Genomic DNA, 15,188 nt, shown 5'->3' with positions numbered 1-15,188 from the left:
AATTGCCCTTAGTGTTGGGTGGGGTTACTGGGTTATGGGGATAGGGTGGAGCTGTGAGCTTGGGTAAGGTGCTCTTTCAAAGAGCCGGTGCAGACTTGATGGGCCGAATGGCCTCCTTCTGCACTGTAAATTCTATGATTGCGGCTAGCCGATGACGCGCCAACGGTGTTGGAACGGCGCGCGTCATGATGACACCAGTTTGGAGGGGAGGAGCATGGCGTCAAACCGGTGCCAGCCCCGATTCCGGTGCGAAAATCCATTCGCCGCCTAATCGCCGAATACGATTTCGGTGTCGGGCTACGGAGAATCCAGCCCCTCGACTGCAATCTCTCCACATTCCAATGTATGTTGTTCATTATAGCTACCTTGAAACATTCATAAGATCATGGGCATCCTGCAGAGATCGAAGTTTGAAACATGACACTAAATCAACTGACATATTCAACAATATGCTGACAGAATTTCTTAGAAGGTTGTTTGGACTAGTAAGATTCTGCACTTATTTAAATAGAAGTTATTGACTTGGCTGCTTATCCAGATGCAGTTTGCCCTGATCACTACTGGTAGCATAAACAGCCTAAAATTTAGATAAGATTACAATTTCTTCTGCTACGTATAACTCAGATATTGAGAGAGGTTTAAACCTACACGATTACCATCTGCAAGAATTTTTTTTATTTTAGGTACCGTTTTTAACCTACAGTTCTCATTCTTCTGCAAAATAGAGCAATGCACTAGATAGGAAGGGAAAAAATCTTCTCACCCTCCAATTCAGCATACTCTGGAAAATAAAAACTCAAATATACTCTTAAACTTTGGTAATACAATATTACTTGAGGATACTTACCCAATTTTTGCACTCTGAGCAGGAAACTGTTCTACAATTTTTGTTTCAGGGAATTTTGGTTCCGATGACCGCATTATACTGCTGATTGTAACATGACGCTCATAATGCTCCAAGATTATTTTAATTTTCTCCTTTGACACGCCATGAATATTACGTCTAAAGACAAATAAGCATAATTTCAAAAGTGTGCTTTGGATAATAAAATAAAAGCTGGTTAAAATTTCAGGTGAAATTCAACTTGGGCAGTAGTACAAAATGGGCAATCACAAATAGGCAGTTCACTTTACATTCTTCCCAAATTTATTTTCTACTGCTGTCAAGATGATTTTAACCTACTTAGGCTGAAAGTAGCTTCCAAAATGAGTCAGGAACAGCACACCATAATTTTGGCAAATTTGAAAATGAAAAGAAAAGCAAATGTCACCAGCTTAAATTCAGAACAATGAATTACAAGACATGGAGCATATCAACTTTTAATATTATTATAAATTGTCTGCAAGTTCCATGGTTTCTATAACTTTATAAAAAGCAGTTCATCTCTCAACAAAATGTTAACCAACGTTAAAAATATTCCCTGCAACAATGTTGGCTTCTTTTCCACTCACTAATTCTTCTGAAAATCTCTTGCAATATTTCTATTAGTTTTCTGCTCTGTGTATGGTACTCACACACGTAATATGGGATCTCATTATTTGTCTCTCAATTTGTAACATTTCTGCTCCTCTCACTGTGGAGAACTAAAGGAGGAGCTGTATTTAAAAAGGAAGCAGCAGGTGCGCACGTTGACACAGTGGTTAGCACTGCTGCCTCACGGCATCGAGAATCCCGGCTCAATCCCAGCCCTGGATCACAGTCCATGTGGAATTTGCACATTCTCCCCGTGTCTGTGTGGGCCTCAAAACTCAAATAAATGCAAAGTAGGTGAATTAGCCACTCTTTTGAAGTCAACCAAATAGAAGAAAGGAAACAAACTTAGCAGCAAAGCAAAAAGGGCCGCTCCTGTTAGGGGCACTGTCCGAATGTAACAAACATCAACGGAAACTTAAAAACATCAAAGGAGAATGAATTAAAGGGGTCAATAAAGCACTCCAACCCCTGTGGTGCCCACCAGGCACAGAAGGCCGCGATGGTGCCAGTGGACACCGCAAGTTCCCTTTCCAGGGACACCCGGGAAAAGATTTGTCAGAAAACTCAAAAGGGAGTGCAGCCTACAATACGCAACATAGACGGGGGTCCATGGACGCCACAAAGCCGCAAAAATGGTAGGCTTCCTGGGAGTCCGTGAACTGGTGCAATTGGTGATTGTACGGCACTGTTGTATGCCACACCCTCCATCCAGATCCCCAAGATTGAGGGAGAGGACTCCGCCTTAGAGGGACCCAGTGGGACCTCCGCCGCCGGACGGCAACAAGACACGCCATGGCGTATCCGGGCGACGGGCAAGGGTAAGGAGGTAAAAGATGTGCAGCAGCAGCCTGTACAGGACTCCTCCTCACAGAGCAAAAAGGCATGGAGGGCATTTCCGTGAGACGGCTAGGACTGTGGGGCACCAGTCCCAGAGGGAGGTTTCGGGCTTGGGGCCAATGTGGAATTCCACCCAAGCAGGGGCTCGCTCAGACAGGATACCACCACACACCTGTGCATCCTCCAGACCGCCAGTGCCATCGGGTCCAGCTCGACCGTTTTGCTGTATCGGATGGCATTGGCCGCGAGCTGGACATCCACTGCCATGCGCTATGCTGACTCGTGGGGTGTCATCCAGTCCACTCATCAGCCACCCACCACGTCTCCGATCCTGGTCACCCCGGCAGCCACAGCCCGCTCCTCCACCAGCCACTCAAAATGGTATTGGTGGAGGTGCGGATTCTGGAGTAGCAGCTCCCTGATGACACCACCACTCCTGACAGGGGAGAGCTGCGATGCGAGGCGACCATGCTCCGGACTATGAGCAGGTCACGGTAAAATGGGCAGCGTCTGCAAAGGGTAACAAAGACTCTGCAGATCTATGAACAGTAGCTGCATGTCATAATCCAGGCCTTGCACCTGGCGGATGAAATGCGTCACCAGGGCACAACATCGTGGAGGAGGCTCAACGTAAAAGTATCGCTGCAGGATCTGAATGCAGAAGGTCGCCACTTGGGTGTGAAGGCACACCAGTGCCTGGCCGCCCTCCCTAATCGGGAGACTCGGACCCTCAGCAGCAACCCAGTGCAGTCTCTTGTCCCAGAAGAACTCTGCAAGCATTCTCTGGAGCTTTGGGAGCAGTTAAATGACCACAACATGGAGGCTATCAGCTGGTTTTGTTGAGAACGCGACCCCTATGAGGTAGCAATAGGAGCAGTCCTGTCCAGCATCTATAGCAAATGGTTACCTAGGTCTCCAGCTCCTGCCAGTTAGCCAGCCAGGATTCATCAGCCAGGCAAAGATGGACTCCCAACTAGAGGAGGCTGGTCTTGCTCCAGGTGAAAGGCCTGAACTCCTCTGGGAGGGGGTCCATTTACCATGGACCGACCAGGAGTCCGGAACACATGACCCAGTTGATCCTGGCAGAGGACGCAGCAGAGTGCACATACTAGCACTCTTGTATCCTTCGCAGATCAACAGGGTCGGAGCACATGAAGAGTATGTCATCAGCGTAAGCAGAGGTGACCAACCCAATGCCCGGCCCGTGCAGAACCAGTCCCGACAACTTCCTCCGCAGAAGGCACAGGAAAGACTCCACGCAAATAGTAGAGTTGGTCCGACAAGGGGTAGCCCTGACACACACCTCTCCCAAAGCAAAAGGCAGCTGTCAGGGACCAGTTATCCTTAACGAGACACTCTGCAGTAGTTGACAGAAGTCGGATCAAGGCATCGAAATGCAGCCCGAATCCGAATGCTTGCAGAGGCCCGAATAAATATTCGGGATCCACCCTGTCGAGCACATCCTTCTGATCAAGGGACAGGAAGGAGCTCGATAGACCAGCCCTCTGGGAATGATGGACCAGGTCCCAGACCAGATGGATGTTGTATAGGGGTATCAAGCCTCCAGGCACCCTCCTGGCAACCTGCAGTAGGTCCTCCCACAAAACTCTGCAAGCATCCTCACTGGACGGAACCGGGGAGAAAAGGGCACTGTAGAAGCTTCGGATTTGGGCCCTGGCCTCCTCCGGATCCGAGATGAGGGACCTGTCAGCCAGCAGTGTAAGGAGCTGCTGATGGACCCCGCACATTTTTTCCAGCGAGTAAAAGAAGGAGCCGTGAGGTGTCTGCGAGGATCTGGATCTGCGACCTCACATACGCGCCGCGGGACCAGTCAAACTGCAGGTCCCACAGCGCGCTCTTTTTCTCTCTGTACATCAGCTGCAGGACCGGGTCCTCTTCGGGCTGACCGCGACGTGACACCAGGCCAGGCACCTCCTTCTCCAACTCCTTGACCCTGGATTTCCGCCTCATTGTCGACCCTCTCCTTTTTTTTTTAAATTTAGAGTATCCAATTCTTTTTTTCCAATTAAGGGGCAATTTAACGTGATCAATCCACCTACCCTGCACATCTTTGGGATGTGGCGGTAAGACCCACGCAGACACATGGAGAATGTGCAAACTCCACACTGACAGTGACTCGGGCCGGGATTGAACCTGGCCTCGGCGCCCGGAGGCAGCAGTGCTAACCACTGCATCACTGTGCTGCTCTCCCCTGAAGTACTCCTGACAGAAGGAATGCACCTAACTCTTGCCCACATCCCACCATAGCCTCAAGGAGGGGAAGCCTCCCCGCTTCCTTCTCCAGCCGGTCCAGAAGCAACGAAACAAGCCCAGTAGCCGCTCATCCTCCAGCAACAAGTTGTTAAAAGTCCCAGTATGCAGACCACGATTAAGCGCAAGACATGGCGAGTCCCACCCACACCAGCCTGTCAATGGTCCGACTACGGCACCTGCTGCACAGAGGACGTCAGGTGCGCCCTGGAAATGTAGATGTGGTCGATTCTGGATGCTCTGACCCCAGGCCTCAGAAAGGTGAAGACAGTGGAGTCAGGATGGAGAGTCCGCCAGATGTCCACCAAGTTAAAGAACCGACCAGGCTCCTTCACTTCACCACCGAACAAGAGCTGCACTAAGTACCGAGGCGGTCTTTTGTCCCATGAGTGCAATTAAACCCCCCCACCCTGGACGATGCAATTGCCCGCAACAATGGTGCCAAGATGAGGTATACTTGCTCGAAGAAAGTAGTCTGCTGCTGGCCTGCATGGGGAACGCACACATTCACAAATTGAAATACCTCGCCCCCCTCGCGGATTGTCAGGTGAAGGAAGCGGCCTGACACTGGCTAGTTGACCGAACACCCCCCCCCACCCCACGGACCCACCAACCCACCAATTAGCCCTGGGCCTGCCTCGATCCCGCTCTCCTCTCCTCTCCTCCTCCTCCTCCTCCTCCTCCTCCTCCTCCTCCTCCTCCTCCTCCCCCCCCCCCCCCCCCCCCCCCCCGCCCCCGCCCCCGCCCAAGAACGTCGACAGACAGGTTCCTCGCGGGCTCCTCTCAGGGAACTGAGCAAAAGGGAGGCGGTGGCTCAGACACCCACTCCTCTTACGAAGCCGGGCCACCGGACAGATCTGGGAATAATTCCAAGAAAAGCTCTGGAATGGAGATGGAAGTGTCCTGTCTCACAGGCTGGGGCGGAGAGGGGGGGGCCCGCTCCACACGACCACCACCCAATGACCAAGAGGTCAGGGAGCTGCCTCCGGCGTTGTGAAAATAAACGCCTTCGGGGTGCAAAATTGCACCAAGTGGAACGAGCCTTGGGGGCTCCCACTCGCACCCAGCCCCAAGGCGGCCTGCTTGGGGGCTGCGACAGCTCAGGGGTTGAGATACATTTAACCTTTTCCGTTTTCTTGCGGGGCTGGGGTGTAATGTCGAGAGGCAGGGGTTAGGGCACCACACTCTCCACACAAGGGGGGGTTCACTGATGTTTTTCGCCCCTCCAAGGGGTGGCGGCGCTTACCGAGGGGGGGGGGGGGGGGGGGGGGGGTGCGGAGCTGACATGACTTTGCACTGGCTCAGGATCATGCGCATCACCAGCGCCCGCCCACACCCATTTGTTGCCCCGCGCTGTAACAATGCCGGAGCCAGTACCCCCACTGAGGCGGCAATGCGGCTCGGATGAGGTGGAGTGTCCACGGGGCAAGGTGTGTCAGTAGCCTCTCAGCCGGAGTTCACCAGGCCGACAGGGTCCGGGGTGTCTGGGGCCGATCCCTGTCTCGCCTTCTTACAGGCCTTGCAGATGCCCTCCCTCCTCCACCCGGCAGCCAATTGGTTGGTAGGCACAAGCTTGGTGTCCTGTCGTTGAGGTGGGGTGGTAACATCAGTAGAGGGGAGGGGGTGACGGTGCAAGTGGTGGCCTTGGGAGTCGGGCAATTCTTTTGCACGTGCCCCACCTTCTTGCAGGCATGCACCGCACGCCATCCACAAGACCAAAATACACAGAAAGTCTCTCCTTGATGGGAGACTTCAAATTCCTCCTCTAATACCTCCTCCCGGGCCAGGTGGATGAAAGCCTGCCGCTGGAAGGAGTATATGTGTCTGAGTAGGGGATCCTTTAGGCCAAGAGAGAGCTGCGCCACCTCAGAATGTATCTCCCCCAGTAGTTGGAGGTGGGGGAGGAGGAGCTCCATAGGGAAGTAGGGCAGTACATCGGAGCGTATGATCCTCTTGGCAGTAGCCTCAAGGTCCACCGCCACGTCCGCCCACCATGAGCCCATTTTCAAGGGTGAAGTGGACCGCTCTCTGTTCTCAGGAAAAACACTACTTTCCCGTACATCTAGAGGTGGTCACAATGGCCGAGGTGTGCCATTTTCCGATGGTATGTGCTGCTCATTTGGGCGCTTTTCTGCTGTTGTGGGGCTACCGTTGGGGCCGGGAGGGGATGCAGCCTTGAGAGCTAGCTGGTGGTTTCCTTTTTTGGGGTCTTGTAAATGCTTTTTGCATATTACTGATTTTCGGGACTGTTTTCAGCATATTGCTGATTTTTTTGTATTCTACATTATAGAGTTGTCAATAAATTAAAATACTTGTAGGAGCGGAATCAGATGCAGTACAAGTTCTGTCCTACTTGGGGTTCGTAACAGAAACAACATAGGATTCTTGGAATTCTGATAGCATCACATCAACATAGGGCAGCACGGGGGTGCAGTGGTTAGCACTGCTGCCTCACGGCACCGAGGGCTCCATCCCGGCCCTGGGTCACTGTCCCTGTGGCGACTGCACATTCTCCAATTGTCTTTCACCCGCACAACCCCAAGATGTGTAGGATAGGTAGATTGGCCACGCTAAAATTGCCCTTTAATTGGAAAAATTGGGTAGAAGAATTGGGTACTCTAAATTTATATTTAAAAAAAAGAATCACCTCAACATTGACAGTATCTCAGGTCTAGGGAAGAAAGACTTAGTGAAGTCACAAAACTCTCAATGTAACACCCTTTGTAAAGGCTGCAAGTTAAAGGGCTTAGGAAAAGTGGAACTGACCAGTCTCAAGGTCAATATTTGAATGCCATCTTGTTGGGGATAATTGACAAAGAAGTGTGGACATTTTTGACACTATTTACTTTATCTTTGATAAAAGAAATAGGCCGGGATTCTCCAAGCCCAAGCCGAGTCGGAGAATCACCGGGGAGGGGGCGTGAGAATCACGCCACGCCGCTCTGACGCCGGGCTGCCGATCTCCGGACGCTGGAGATTCGGCGCCAATCGCCCCCGCGGCGATTCTCCGCGCATGACGGGCCGAGTGCCCGCCGACATGGTTTACATATGGTCCCACCCAGCGGGACCTCGTCATTCTGGCTGCGGGGGCCGTCCTGGTGGGGGGGCAGGGGGACCCGACTCTGGGGGGGGGGGGGGGGGGGGCTCCATGGTGGCCAGGCCCGCGATTGGGGGCTACCGATCAGCGGGCACGCTCATTCCGGGGGGGGGGGGGCTATGTTCCACCGCGCAGGGCCCCTGTAGGGCTCCGCCATGTTGCGCGGGGGCCCAGTGTGGAGACAACAACCATGAGCATGCGCCGGCGTGGAGACAGCTGTGGCGCCGGCCGTGTAGAGCCAGCTTTCGGTGCCGGAGCAGTGCACAGCACTCCGGCGCCGTTCTAGCCCTCGAAGAAGAGGAGCACTTCTGGGCCTGGTGGCTCGTTGACGCCGGCGTCAACACTTGTCCGCGATATCGGTGAATCCCAGCTGTGGAATTTCTTAATCTTTAGGCGGATTTTATGGAAAAGTTTCTAAGTGTGGTGGAGGGTGGGATTTGCCACGAACTTCCCGACGCTCGACCCGGCGAGGCCATCACCGGTATCAAACATTAATTGGGCCACTTAACAGGCTTCACGCCGTAAAAGATGGTCCCGCCGGCTGATTCATTGGGGCCACGCCCGCCAGCTCCCCACCAAGAAGGGGGAGCAGTACTTAAACCGATACTGCAGAGCAGACCCCATGCAGCTCACAGCCGTGCCACCGAGGAGGCCAGCCCCACGATTCGGGAATGCCGACCTGGTCAGATTGTTGGACGCGGTTGAGTGCAGGACAGGATGCCCTGTTCCCCAAGAGGCTCCAAGAATCAGCCACAGGGCTGCCAGTGCTTCCTGGGAGGAAGTGGCAGCGGCCGCCAGCTCAGGGAGCGTGACCAGGAGGACTGGTACCCAGTGCCGTAAGAAGATCAACAACGTCCACAAAGGCGAGTTGCCACGCCACCCCCCCCCCCCCCCACCCCCTACCACCCTCCCCACCCCACCCCCCCAGCATGCATCTGGCACCAGCCCTGCCCCTCCGCCCAGCACTGTACCATGCCGACAAGGCTGGTGACACCCACCATACTCCCCAGCCCTCCCATGAACAAAGCTTGCGGCTCACGATGCCCCCCACAGGAGAGATTGCCCTACAACAGATGGGAGAGGGCCCATATGGGTGGCGGGGTGCCGGACATCAGAGTCCTCAACTCCGATGAGGAACAGGCCCTGGAGTTTGCGGGGGTGGCCAAGGACAGATTGGTCACCGACATAGAGGATAGCATATGGTGCAACGGTGAGGTTCCACTAGGTGACCTGTCACACGTGAGTTGTTACTACCATTTAGTCTGACCCAACCCTCCCACTGACCATATGTCCGTTATCCCGCAGGATCATCATCCGACAGTGCCGGGCCATCCGGGGTAATCTGTCCCATCATCTCACACACACACACACAGCACTCCTCCCCTCCTCCCCCCGCCCCCACCGAGAACACCTCGGAAGCGATCTCTGAGGAGACCACCATATTCGTGGCACAGCTGTCATCCCCACCCACCACCAGAGCAGAGACACACCTCTGTGGGCAAAAGTAGTGGTCAGGCTTCTGGGGCACATTCTGGTGAGCACCACAGCTGCTGATGCACATCAGGTGGAGGCAGGGCCGCCCAGGTGAGAGAGCAGTTGGAGGTCTGCTGGATCCCAGTACCCAGCTGGGTCCCAGTCAGATACTGAGCCTCTGGACCGTTTTTACAGATAGGGTGCGGCCATGATATTCAGAGGGGGATGTCAGCGACACTCCAGCAGGTCCATTACCGACTGGAGGGGTCCCAGAGGTTATGGGCAGGAGATAGCACCAGCAATGCATGGCAATGAGACCAACACTGCTAAGGTGGCGATCACAGTGGAGAGCCTGGTGCATGACATCAGCAGCATGAGTGGTGGTGTGCAAGTCATAGCTCAGTCAGTGATGGCCATGGCTGAATGCCTCGACAACATGTCCGACTCACTGGGAGATGTGTCCAGTCCCAGGTGGACCTCTACGAGACGCAGCGGAGCATGTCCCAGTCTCAGGCATTGCAGTCTTGGGAAATATGCTTAAGAGATATGCTGGTCTGCACTATTTACGAAAACAGCATTCAGCATTGGCTGTTGTGTGAAGCCACACATACCTTTAAGAAGGCTATAGAAACTTCTCAATGACAGATCTATTCAGCAGGCTAATGGTAGTGCCCAGGCGGGAGCGCTGCACCAATTACAGAAAGTAGCTTCCAGAAAAAAGTTAAAACAGTAGAGTGTTTTAGATGTGGAGGGCCATACTATGCCAATCTTTGCAAGTTTCTGTACACTGTTTATCAACGATGCAACAGGATAGAGCAATTAGCAAAGAAATGCAGGTGTGCGAAAAGAAAGGCAAAAGATGAGCAAGAAATTTAAATTTGAGGAAGCCTCAAGCAGCTCTGCATCATGTGGAAAGCTTGGAGCAGGCAGAGGCGCATAAAGTTCATGAGGCATGGGTGGAGTCTATTTATACTACAGTGGTGGCGGATGGGAAACATAACAAGATGGAGATGGTCACAGGAGCCTCTGCATCCGTAATCAGGAAGAGACCTACAAGTTGGCGTGGGACTTTTACATGAGCACTAGCCCGTATTCCGGCCAAAAGCTAACTTGGGATTTACAACGGAGAGTGGAGGTGGCGTTGGAATGGCTGCAAACGAGTCTATTCAGTTTTCTCGTTGGGCAACTTCAATCGTTCCTGTCCTTTGTAAGGGTCCTTCCTGTTGATTCCCTTATTTCCCCTTCCTTTATTTTTTTGCCATTATCATTTTGATGCTCAATGATCCATGAATGCTTAATAGTCATGTATCTTTAAGTCAAACAACAGAGAGAATGAGGAGTTCAAAAAGTTGCAACATAGTATATGGTGCTATCGAGCAGCAGAATTCAGACTCTAGCACCCGAGGAATTGGGTGGGACTCGGTTAGATTGGTTGGTCGTAGCCAATTAATTTGCCAAAAGGCCCTATTTTGCCCGGTAACAGGTGGTGATTGGGTCCTATCCGGGTGGGACCATTTCCAGAGACCCAAGGAAAGCAGAGTTGGGTCCTGGACACTCAAGGAAGAAGCTGAGAGTGCCTGCTCTCCCTCTCTTCTCTTTCCCTCTCCAGAATTGCTGAGATGCTGTACTTCTCAACCTACGGAGAACTTGAATGAATGAATCTACAGTGAAAACCATTACAGACCTCAAACCTCAACCTGAAAGCCTAGTTCGAAGGAAAGTGTGCTTAAAGACAACCATCTAAAACAAAGACTCTTTCTCCCTTTACTTATTATTTTCATCCTTCTCTTCGTGAGAGATTAGGGGCTGGTTTCTCCAAAATTGGGGCTATGTCCCCACTCCGGCATAAAAACACCATTTAGCTCGTTTAAGGGGGGGGGGGAAGAGAAGGGGTCCAAAGTGTCATTTTGAGTATTGAGTGGTGTTTTCTCCTGTGTAATTGTTTCACTGGCATCTGTTAAGGGTTCTGTGCATGTGCGACCTTCTTCGTGGCCTCAAGTTGCCGCACCCAGCATTCTATTCAACCGAGCGCAGAGCCTCAGACTTCAGGTACTCTCCAACACAAAGACCATTTACAATCCAGCTATAACAGCCCGGCTCTTGAAATCCTGTCAACTACACATTTGAAAATCCAGAACTCTTCTTGCTGGCACACATCCTGCTTCCTAAAGTATTGATTTTTTATGATTTTAGAAGGTATCCAAGCACATAACAACATTTGCTGGATCAGCAAAAATGCAAAATATGTAACATTGGGATTATTACAGTGTTTGATCAGAGTGTTGGTAAAGAAACATTAAGTTTTCCACTGAAATGAATATTGTTGTTCAGAGACCAAAAATGACACTTTAAAAGATATTTATTTCTGCATGGTTCAGCTGATACAATTTGACCACACACTATCAGATGTGACATTTTTCATAAGAGATGTTAAATTAAGGCTTTGCCTTCCTGGCTCAGAAAATGCAAAAATCCCATTGCACCATTTAAACAAAACGAGGGAGTTCTCGCATTCATCTCTCTGCAACACCAATGTGAACAAACGGTCTAGCCATCTATTGGTGTTTTATTGGTGGAACGAGTGGAAAACTTAATGTATCTTGTTTGCACATGAGCTGCTAGGTTTCACAATATAACAGTGACTGCTCTTTACAAATAATTATTGGACGTGAAGTATTAGAGGTCATCACGGGATAAAAGTTATATACATTTCCCTTAAGTTAGTGCCCTTTTCCACCTCTCTAACATTTCCAAACGTCATGCCTGCCTCAGCTCATTTGCTGTTGAAACACTAATTTCTGCTTTTGTTACCTCTCAACTGGTCTGTTCCAACACGCCTGGTATCCCACATTCTATCCCCTGTAAATCTGTTCTTTCAAAACTCAGCTGTTCATGTTTTTACTCACACCAAGATTCATTCACCTTTCAACCATTGTACTTGCTGGCCTACACCAGCTCTCTATCAAGTAATACCTCAATTTTAAATTCTCACCCTTGGTTTCAAATCTCTCTATGCACTTGCTCCTATATGTGTAATCCCCTCCAGCACAACAACTCTTCAAGGTATCTGCACACAACTAATTTTGGCCTCACAGTATCCCAAATTTTAATCACTCCTCAGATGGTGGCTATGTCTTCAGTTTCCTTGATCTCAAGCTCTGGGCTAGCTGTACAGGGATAGGTATGAGCTCGGAGAGATTGGACAAAGATGTTTAGGGGACAAGACAAGGGAAGTGTTAATAATAGCATTAAGGGACTCAATAAGATGCTGATCGTGGTGCTAATGTAAGATAGCAGAATGTGTTATCTGCTGAGTTTTTCCATCGTTTTCTGTTTTTATTGCCAAAACTTCATATCACCAAGACAGAAAAAAGTAGGGCAGCAGGGTGGCGCAGTGGGTTAGCCCTGCTGCCTCACGGCACCGAGGTCCCAGGTTCGATCCCAGCTCTGGGTCACTGTCCATGTGGAGTTTGCACATTCTCCCAGTGTTTGCGTGGGTTCCGCCCCCACAACCCAAAGATGTGCAGGGCAGGTGGACTGGCCACGCTAAATTGCCCCTTAATTGGAAAAAATTAATTGGGTACTCTAAATCTTTTTTAAAAATAGAAAAAAGTAACCTCACCTTTCAAGCTCCCCAGGTTTAAACTTCCACCGGGTCTCTGGTTCACGAAATACAACCTTATAGCTGTGTTTCAAAGCCTGTACAAAAACATTAAAGAGCGTCAACATCTGGGTAATATAAATTAATCTGAGACAATTAGTTGTAGTTTTAACAGACACCTCAGTCTTAAAATGCCTCAAGACCTCTTTCAGTTTTCAAAAAAGGCAGATATTGGTATATTCAATATTTTGATAATATACACCTCCTAACATGGATTGTATTATTTTATTCTGAAAATTTGTATTGGCCTTGGAGGGGGTGCAGCTAAGATTTACTCAAATTTGTTTTATTCATTCATGAAATGTGGGCGTCACTGGCTGGGCCCAAATTTATCGTCTATCCTCGAGGGCATTTAAGAATCAGCCACATTGCTACAGATCTGGAGTCACACGTAGGCCAGACCCGTTAAGGAGGAAATCTGTCGGGCAGCGCGGCGGTGCAGTGGTTAGCACTGCTGCTTCACGGCGCTGAGGTCCCAGGTTCAATCCCGGCTTTGGGTCACTGTCCGTGTGAAGTTTGCACATTCTCCCTGTGTTTGCATGGGTTTCGCCCTCACAACCCAAAAGATGTGCAGGTTAGGTAGATTGGCCACGCTAAATTGCCCCTTAATTGGAAAAAATTAATTGGGCACTCTGAATTTTTTTTTAAAAGAAGGAATTCTGTCTAAAGGACATGAGTGAACTAGATGGGTTTTTACAACTATCAACGATGGTTTCAGTCATCATTAAGCTTTTTTAATTCCAGATTTTTATTGAATTCAAATGTCACCATCTACCTTGGTGGAATTCAAACCCGATCTCCAGAGCATTACTCTCAGTCTCTGGATTGCTAGTTCAGTGACAATACCGTTCACCACTGCCTCCCTGGAAATCTGGATTGCAAGGGCTAAATTATGGAGAGAGTTACACAAACTAGGATTTCATTCCCTGGAATTTAGACAGTTAAAAGGGAGATTCGATCAAGTTTTCAGGCCATTAAGGGAAACAGATAAGACAGATATAGCAAAATTATTTCTGCTGCTTGAGGAGTCCAGGACTGGGAGGCATATTCTATTTATTAGACCTATCAGGAGTGAAATTAGAAAACACTTCTACAAATGTTGGGTGGCAGAAGTTTGGAATTCTCTTCTGTAAACAGCAATTGATGCTAGATCAATTGGTAATTCTAAATCTGAAATTGATCGACTTTTGTGAAAGAAAGTTATTAAGAGATACAGGGCAAAAGCATGCATGTGGGATGCAGATCAACTATGTTCTCATTGATTAGTGGAATAGTCTTGAAGTTAAATTGCCCACTCCTGCTCCTACGTTCCAATTTTTCCTCTGGTTAAATTCCACAACCTTGAAAATCATAACCTACAGTGATTATTTTTTCCTTAATTTATGTATTTGATTTTCCATTGCTTAATTTTATTCACACATTTCCAAAAGAATTTAAAACTAGCTACAGCGTAAATTTATAACTTTTTTGGTACGGAGCAAAATCAATATGTATAGGCAATTGAGTACAGCATTTCCATTTTTTTTTAAAATTTATGTTGAAAAGTCATAGAAACCAATGATTATAAAGATAGCTGCAGTTCGGTTACCCATGTTTTTTTGATGCTGTAAGAAAAATATTAATTATCTGCAAGCCAGTAAGTAATTAAAACACTTGCTTCAATGGAATTGAACGCCAAAAATATGTTGATCTTGCAAGATAAAGGATCACAGAAAACTACAGTGCAGAAGAGTCCCTTCGGCTCATCAAGTCTGCACCGACGCATGAAAGGCCCTGACCTGCCCACCTAATTTCATTTGCCAGCACTTCGTCCATAGCCTTGAATGTTATGACGTGCCAGGTACTCCTCCAGGTACTTTTTAAAAAAAAATCTTTTTATTGGCTTTTCTCATATATATATATTAAACATTACATTTTTCTCGCCCGCGCTAATTTACCTTTTTTACATAGAGGTTTATTTTGTCCTTCATTTAACTAACTATGTACATTTCGGTGCCCTCTGGATCGGTCTATGATTTCCCCCCCCCCCCCCCCGCCCCCCACATTGGCTTCAGCACCCTTCCTCTTTTCATGGTTTCCCCACCATCCTTCCGCCGGCCCCCCTTCCTTCCCCCCTTCCCCCCCGCCCCCCCTCCCCCTCCTCCCTCCCCCTCCCCCCTCCTAATTATCTACGTCATCTATATAAATGACAAACAATAGGAGGCCCAGCACGGATCCCCCTGAAACGCCACTGGTCATGGCTTCCAGACATTAAAGCAGCCATCTATCATCACCCTCTTTCTCCTACCGCTAAGCCAATTATGAATCCACCTTATCAAATCACCCTGTATCCCATGTGCATTTGCCTTCTTAATAAGTCTCCCATGTGGGACCTT

At 49.5% G+C, this 15,188-nt stretch overlaps 1 protein-coding gene across 1 annotated transcript in view; it reads right to left on the bottom strand.

Moving 5' to 3' along the window:
* The window catches only part of n4bp2 (NEDD4 binding protein 2), a 164,990-nt gene that overhangs the window by 75,990 nt on the left and 73,812 nt on the right, over nucleotides 1-15,188 (bottom strand). Inside the window, exons 5-6 of the mRNA XM_072496602.1 lie at nucleotides 12,775-12,851; nucleotides 848-1,003 (exon numbers count right to left, since the gene is read on the bottom strand). Coding sequence (XP_072352703.1) covers nucleotides 848-1,003; nucleotides 12,775-12,851 — 233 coding nt within the window. The remainder of the gene's footprint in view (nucleotides 1-847; nucleotides 1,004-12,774; nucleotides 12,852-15,188) is intronic.

This window comes from Scyliorhinus torazame, chromosome 3 (genome assembly GCF_047496885.1).
Source record: "Scyliorhinus torazame isolate Kashiwa2021f chromosome 3, sScyTor2.1, whole genome shotgun sequence".
NCBI lineage: Eukaryota > Metazoa > Chordata > Chondrichthyes > Carcharhiniformes > Scyliorhinidae > Scyliorhinus > Scyliorhinus torazame.
This window is presented reverse-complemented; position numbering and strand designations above follow the sequence as displayed.